Raw genomic sequence first — 7,130 nt, 5'->3', positions numbered from 1 at the left:
TGTGTTCTGACTTGGTGTGGTGGTCAGAGCCCCAGTTTAGTAACCCAGATGGTCTGGGTTGGAATCACAGCAGAACAACTATACTCCCCTTCACTTCACAGCAACAACTTCGTGGATGCATATACATCAACTTGGAGCTGCGACCTGATGGTTACTTTCACTTCTCATTTTCTTCTCTTTTCCAGGCCCACTACAGTATCTAGAACATTTGAAATTCTAATGGGAGAGGAGTCCAATCAATTTTTCTCATTTCCAACGTCTTTGCGAACCCCTGGAGTAGGGTATTGGTCTTGAAATAGGAATATTGCAGGTTTGAATTCCTTCACTAACTTGCATTGTACAAAATAAAATACCTTTGGCCAGAGGCAAAACTAGTACTCAAACTAGCACCTCCCATCCTCTCCCTGGGTCAGGGCCTTGAGATGGGAGGCAAGACTCCATTTGATGACGTTCTATCATTCAATGTCTCGCATAATTCAACGTTTTTTTCTCATTTGCAATTGGAATGTTGGATAGGGAACAAAAAAGATGCTCTGTCTAGGCTGACAGCGGGGGAACTTTATTGTTTTCTCCACAAAGGCAAGGCATCAGTGAAACACCAGGTCACAAGCACAAGGAGAGGACGGGAGGCACTAGGTTGAAAGGGACCCAAGCTGTGCTTCTCAGACATTATAATCTTAATGGCAGAACTTGCACAGACTTAAAATTCTCTCTAGGAGCTCTCTCTGCTCCCTTCACACTTGTTATGTTTTTCTCACCCCTCCTTCTCCCTGTCCTTGTGTGTATACGTGTGTCAAGGACTGGACTGGCCATCTGGCATCGCAGGCATTTCTGAACCCTTGTGGGCCCCTATTTCCAGAAAAAAACATTTACATTTCTGAAAATAGGGGCCCACGAGGGTGAAGGGACCACCATTGATTCAGTTCTCGGCCGCTAATTATGAGGGGTCCCTTGAAGCCAGAAGTGCCCGGGCACTAATTTCCCCCCAGTCCAGCCTTGCATGTGTCATTTAGACTTGTCTGTCTATTCTTTGTTGTTACCCTTCACAAACTTTTCTCATTTTCTTGTCCTCTCCTTAGTCTCTCTCTCTCTCTCTCTCGCTCTCGCTCCCTGTTTCTCTCTGTCTATGTGTGTCTCTGCGTCTAAGACTGTCTACTCTTTACAAACTTTTCTCATTTTATTTTCTTTTTCATAAACTGTCTACTCTCTCTTTCTCTTTCTTCTTCTCTCTCTCTGTGTGTGTGTGTGTGTGTGTGTGTGTGTGTGTGTGTGTGTGTGTGTGTGTGTGTGTGTGTGTGTGTGTGTGTGTGTGTGTGTGAGAGAGAGAGAGGGGGAGATAGAGAGAGAGTGAGTTTGTCAGGTTTGGCTGTTGTTGCCTGCCAACATGTACGTCACAAAGGCACGAGAGAGTTTGTGCTGTGTGTGTGCTGCGTCAGTTTGTTTGATGATTGATTGGGCAGTCTGCTGGGTACTTTTTCGATAAGTAGAAGCAACACTGTGTCTCCTTCTCTGTTCTCTTCCCTCCCTCTGCTCTCTCTCTCTCTCTCTCTCTCTCTCTCTTTCTCAATTTGTTTTCTCTTGATTGTGTCTCCCCCTCTTTCTTCTTTTCTTCTGTTCCTCCCTTCTCTCTTTTTTCCTCACTCTTTTTCTTGCTCTGTATTTCTGTCACACACACGTATACGTACACACACACGTACACACACACGTACACACACACACACACACACACACACACACACACACACACACACACACACACACACACACACACACACACACACACACACACACACACACACACAGCAAATTTCTCAGAGTTAATTTTCCGGTGTTAGGCCAAAATCTGAACATCAAGAGTTGAAGTTACACTGCGCAAAGTAGCCTACTTTGAACTCTTAAAGAGTCAATGATGTAAAACAGTGGGTGTTGTAAAAGGGAGTTAAAGCGTTAACTCCTTTCCAGAGTTATTTAAACCACGCCTATCAAAATTTCAAATATTTTTGCAGCCAGCATATTGACGGCCATCTTTTTTATTCCTGAAGCGGAGAAGTTTACATGGTAAGTCACATTTGGTTTTCCAGTGTTTTTTTTGTAATTGTCATGTTATTTGTGATTTTTTGTTCATGAACACCAAAATAGGGGGGATTTTGCGATGTATTTTATCAAATGCCAACCACAGTGAATCAAATGGACCGTTCACTGGGTAGCTAGCTAGTAATCTAGTAATCACGCATGGTTGCTAGCTTAATAGAAAGCTGACGTTGGTTTATATTAAGAAGTACAGAGCTAACTAGTAAGTCTATTCGATTGAATTCGTTGACACAAGAGTCACGAAGGCATTAATATTGTCAGCGCTTGCTTAGCACAGTTATAGTTGTGTACTTTATTTCCCGCTCTCTGCAGGATAGCATTGTGCCCGTAGTTGACCAGCGTAGCCCGGCCTTTCAGTGGAGTGTCGTGGAGTCCGAGGTTGGTAATGTCTCGTGTGTGACTAAAATACTTGTGAAATTATTGTACACGGTAGCGTGCCTCAATATACTTGAAAGGTTTTCAAATGGCTGTTCAGTGGACGTGTGATATTTTTTTTGTATTCGAGGATAGGGGAGTGGCGTGGCTCCTTTCTACTTTCCTATTACGAGCTGCACACTGTGGTAATGGCGTGCTGCGTGAATGCAACTGTATGAGCAATGTCCAATTGTACTGCAAAAGGTAACGGCACTTTGTGTTTTGTGTCTGCAGCACGACTGGAAGGTCATCTTCGTGCTTCTGCTCCTAATAATCGTACTCGCCGTGACTCTAGGTGTTTTGTGGGTCTTCTGGCGCCCTGCTCAGCCTGGGTAAGATTTCCAATATTGTTAAAGTTTGCTTCACGTGATACAGTCGTTCTCAAAGAACGTCGTGCGCAATGCGACCAGTGGTCAGACTTCTGAATGAGGCTGCCCCCCTCAAGTTGATACACCAGAAGCGGCCAGCCAGCCACACACAGTCATTCAAATGTATTATAAACGATTTTAATTGAACTTCTTGCATGCCTACATGAACGTTTTTTTCTGTGTTGACCTTGGATGTGATCCAAAATGGTTTTGACTATCATTACTTAATTTTGGGAAATTTATCTGCAGAGCTGGCCAATGTAAAATTGGAAGTAAATGTATGGTGTCTGTCAGTACAACATTAGCCTGTGATATGGCAACCCAGAGCTACACGGCTCTGTGGTAATCTAGCCCAACTGTTAAACCAGTTAGGCCTATTGTATTGTACGTTACTTTTGTGCTCTTACTGAAGATAAAACCCCCACACTTAATGATTTGATTACTTCTGTTGGAAAAACAACAAAAACAGGTTTTGTTTTTTACTTCTACATTTTCTTTTGCCACCTCTTCTGTCCATAAGGCTCGTTCTCTGACATGGTATAGCCTACTATTCAAAGTGCAATGTTGCCTGTGGTATGCTTTCTTTCAGAGGATGCTTCTGAAGGTGAAGCTCGAACAGAAACAGAAATATGTCAAGGTCACAGAGCATGATGGGACATATAATTACCAGGAGTTTCACCTAGCAGGTTAGACATCCTTTGAATCTGGTAAATTAATGCTACTTTTTTATCATTGTGTAGTGGAGTTCTGACGTGGAAAAATGACATGTGTTCTCTTTATACAGTCATGGAGAAATTTGGTCTGCCTCCTGAGACTGATGTAATGTACAAAGACTCTACTGGAACAGAAGTGGATGCAGACATCTTCTCCGAACTAGTGGAGAAGGGAGAGTTGTTGTTAAATGCACATGTGAATGATGGTAAATACCTCAAGTGATATGATGAAGCATTTATTCAGACTTAAGTGTATAATGAAATGTAGTGGGCAGCTTTTTGTGTGATTTAATGGGCTCTCTTTTTCAGATTCTCTGGACGTGTCGATATCCTCCGCTGCATCATGTTCATCTGAAGCCTCTACGGTAATTTTGGATGACAGTTTCTCCGAGACTCCAAGTAAGATACTCAGAAGGGAGACCCCAAGAGAAGCTGCCAAAAATGTAAGCAATTGTGTCAACTGTAGAATACTTACTAATGCTTGCTCGCAGGTGGAACAAATATTTATTGCAGTATTATTTGTAACTGTATTGACAGATGGTCAATCAAGTGCTTCTAAGAAAACCAGGGGGAGAGAAGATTTTCCTGGAGTACCATGAAACAAAGTCACTTACAGCTACAGCTCGGAGACTGCTTGTTAACATCTTGGTCGCTGACATGGTGGAGCAGCATGGGTATGTTTGAAAGGCTTTTCATGGCAAAATAATAATATATTTTTAACGCTTTTCACCCAAAGATGCCTCAATAACTACATAATTAGTAGAGTGTACTTAATCTTGTTAATTGTCAACTGCCCCCAGATATCCCTATTCCTACTAATGATGTATTGCACACTCCTCTTGTTGTGCTCTCCTTTCAGCCGGATCCCTTCCCAGGCCATTAAGCTGAAGTATGCGCAAGGCATTGTGGCGTTATTCCCGTACCTGGAGGATCCATTGTCCAAGCATGGATATGTATGTTTTAGTATTGTCTAAATAAGTTGTCTAAATATCAGTAATAACTTGAATAATTAGATTCTTTGGGTAACACAATTTATTGAAGACCTGCAATTTGATGTGCTTAACAGTTGAATTAAAAACAATGACATCAAAATAAATAAAATGGGTTGCTAGTGAACAATAATTGGCAGACGTTAAGGATAAGGATAACACTGAGAAAAGGGTATTAATATAAACATACAAAACACTATAAAAAGTGGTTAAACAAGAGGTCTAAATCACGAAATGTTCTCATTGTAAAAACAGTAAAGCATCTGAATGCATTAAATTCATACGGTACATGCATTATCTTTGTAGGAACACTTTTATGATCCTGCATCAGGCTCCGGCTACATTTCATGGCGTCTCAAAACAGTGCAACGGAGTCTGTCTGATCACTCAAGGACAGCAGCAGCAGCAGAAGATGACAGCAGTGGTGGGCCAAAGGCTGCAAGACCCTCAGCTTCTCCAATACAACAGTTGACGGGGCAGGAGTGTGTAGAGGCTCTATCTATGATGAACCATTCAGCTGATGATGCAGTAGTTCGAGAGAAGATGATGGCCACTTTTGAACACCGGCAGAAACTTGTCCATGATCCCGACACATCTGTGGATGTCCTCGAAACGTTCCCAAGATTTCTTGACATACCTGGCCTTGTAAGTATATTTTGTGTCTATAAATTACTTTTGGAAAGTTTCACTTCAGCTTATTTAGGCTTAGGTTACATCATTTCCCAGTTGAACTGATGCTGTGCATATAGGTTTTATATTGCCTCAGAATTTGATGTATTTCATAATTGTGTACATATCATAATGTTTTGTGATAGGATTTGATTTAGTGATCTCATGTGATCACCACCAAGTATTCATTTTAATTTTTATTTTTTCATCCCAGATTGAGCAGGACTTCCTTGCTCTTTTTGGACCTGAGACATCTGGGAAGTTCCTGGCGAAGTGGACAACATACTTCAGACCACAAATCATTGAAGATGCCAAAGGGCTGGTATCCACTGCACATGTCGAAGAGCTTCTTAGATCTGCCCAAGGCGATGGTGGTGGTAAGTCTTGTTAATTTGACATTTTTATCTTTCTCTTACTCTCTGGTACATATTTTAAAACTGTTTTTGTACTGTGTAGGATGGGACATTGATATCGCTTCATTATGCCTGCTGCTGCATCTCATTCCACCAACATCGAAGGGTCACAAGAAATCTGCGAAAATCAGTGCACTCCAGGCAGAGGATTACTTGGTGCGATATTTGCAGGTAATCAGTGCACTTCTTTTCAAGACTGTAGCAATATGTCTTTTCACAGGTCTGTGTGTGTTTGTGTGCGCGCACATGCGTGTGTGTGTGTGTGTGTGTGTGTGTGTGTGTGTGTGTGTGTGTGTGTGTGTGTGTGTGTGTGTGTGTGTGTGTGTGTGTGTGTGTGTGTGTGTGTGTGGTATATCGTGTAGGCCTATTCTGTATCCCTGTCAGATCTAAATTTTGCTCACCTGTGTAGTCCATGGCATAGAGTATGTATATGAAGGCAATTGAGTCTCATATTCTCTATTCCATTCTTATGTGTATTGACAATGTTGAACCTAAACCTTCATGGTGTTGATCACGGTTATATCTGGTGTTTACAGTAGTGGACAATTAAAAGTAAAAAAAAAAAAAAAAAAAGAAACAGTTTCTTTCCCACCTATGTCTCTTGTAGTTAGGTGTCTTGCCGTAATAACACAGTCTCATCTATCTCATTACATAACATCATGTGCTACTGTTGTAATTACACACCAAAAGTACTTCTACTTTGGCCACCTCGCTGTGTTAGTTTATTTTTTTCCTAGGGTATGCTCCACTCAAAGGTCTGGATGAGCTGAGGGTTGGATTTATTTGATGGAATGAAATAGTTATTTTTTTGTTTTTTTTTGTTTTTGTTATTTTTCTTTGTTATAGGCTGGTACAAGCATGCAGATTTTCCTGTCCAGCCTGGAACCATCTCAGCCCTTCATGCTCTGCGTCGGGGAACAGAAGAACAAGATCCACAAGTTCTACATCATCGTTGACAACCAGGCAATACCATGCAAAGCACAAACATCAGTAGCTGCATTTGACGAACTGTTCAAGGCACACTTTGTTTTCGGGACGTCATATTGTGAGGCACTTGATGGTTTTTACTGCTTCATTCAAACAGCTGTGTACAATATCGATATTGGCAAGACAAAAGAAAAACCGAGAGTCAGGGAACTGAGGGCCAGATTTCTCAACATGAAAAAGTAATTTGCCAAATTTAGGGCCTTAAATATTTGTCATTTATGTTTACTTGTTCTATTTGCAAAACACTACATTCAAATTCATATTTAATTTGCCGTCATTTAAAATTTCATCATGGCCTTTATCCAGGAAAATATTTGCGTTTATGTTGTGGAGAAATTGGATGCTCATCGGTGTTTGGAACTTATTCTGGATTTAAGAAACATTTAGTTAACATTCATGGAAGTGGTATTCCTTCCTCTACCCCAGACATGGAAGACAATAGTGAGAAGGAGGGTGGATGGGATCATACTACCCTTGAGAGTTCAG

The 7,130-nt window shown here is 41.3% G+C and overlaps 1 protein-coding gene across 1 annotated transcript; it reads left to right on the top strand.

Moving 5' to 3' along the window:
* Positions 1 to 2,613: 2,613 nt before the first annotated feature.
* On the top strand, positions 2,614 to 6,850 carry LOC134437923 (uncharacterized). The gene is made up of 10 exons (XM_063187497.1): positions 2,614 to 2,837; positions 3,463 to 3,559; positions 3,658 to 3,792; positions 3,896 to 4,029; positions 4,124 to 4,260; positions 4,446 to 4,539; positions 4,882 to 5,220; positions 5,459 to 5,621; positions 5,701 to 5,828; positions 6,504 to 6,850. The coding sequence occupies exons 1-10, from the start codon at positions 2,688 to 2,690 to the stop codon at positions 6,825 to 6,827; spliced, it is 1,701 nt and encodes a 566-aa protein (XP_063043567.1). The 5' UTR covers positions 2,614 to 2,687; the 3' UTR covers positions 6,828 to 6,850.
* The last annotated feature ends 280 nt before the right edge of the window (positions 6,851 to 7,130 follow it).

Source organism: Engraulis encrasicolus, chromosome 21 (assembly GCF_034702125.1).
Source record: "Engraulis encrasicolus isolate BLACKSEA-1 chromosome 21, IST_EnEncr_1.0, whole genome shotgun sequence".
NCBI classification, from domain to species: domain Eukaryota; kingdom Metazoa; phylum Chordata; class Actinopteri; order Clupeiformes; family Engraulidae; genus Engraulis; species Engraulis encrasicolus.
The sequence above is the reverse complement of the archived record's forward strand: the minus strand, read 5'-3'. Positions and strand labels throughout refer to the sequence as shown.

What these genes read in the sequence shown, in the direction of transcription:
- LOC134437923 (XM_063187497.1), top strand. Translation starts at nt 2,688, where the DNA reads ATGTCCAATTGTACTGCAAAAGGTAACGGCACTTTGTGTTTTGTGTCT. An exon ending in CAAGAGAAGCTGCCAAAAAT is followed by an intron (nt 4,030 to 4,123) that starts GTAAGCAATTGT and finishes CTGTATTGACAG; the next exon opens with ATGGTCAATCAAGTGCTTCT. An exon ending in TTCTTGACATACCTGGCCTT is followed by an intron (nt 5,221 to 5,458) that starts GTAAGTATATTT and finishes TTTTCATCCCAG; the next exon opens with ATTGAGCAGGACTTCCTTGC.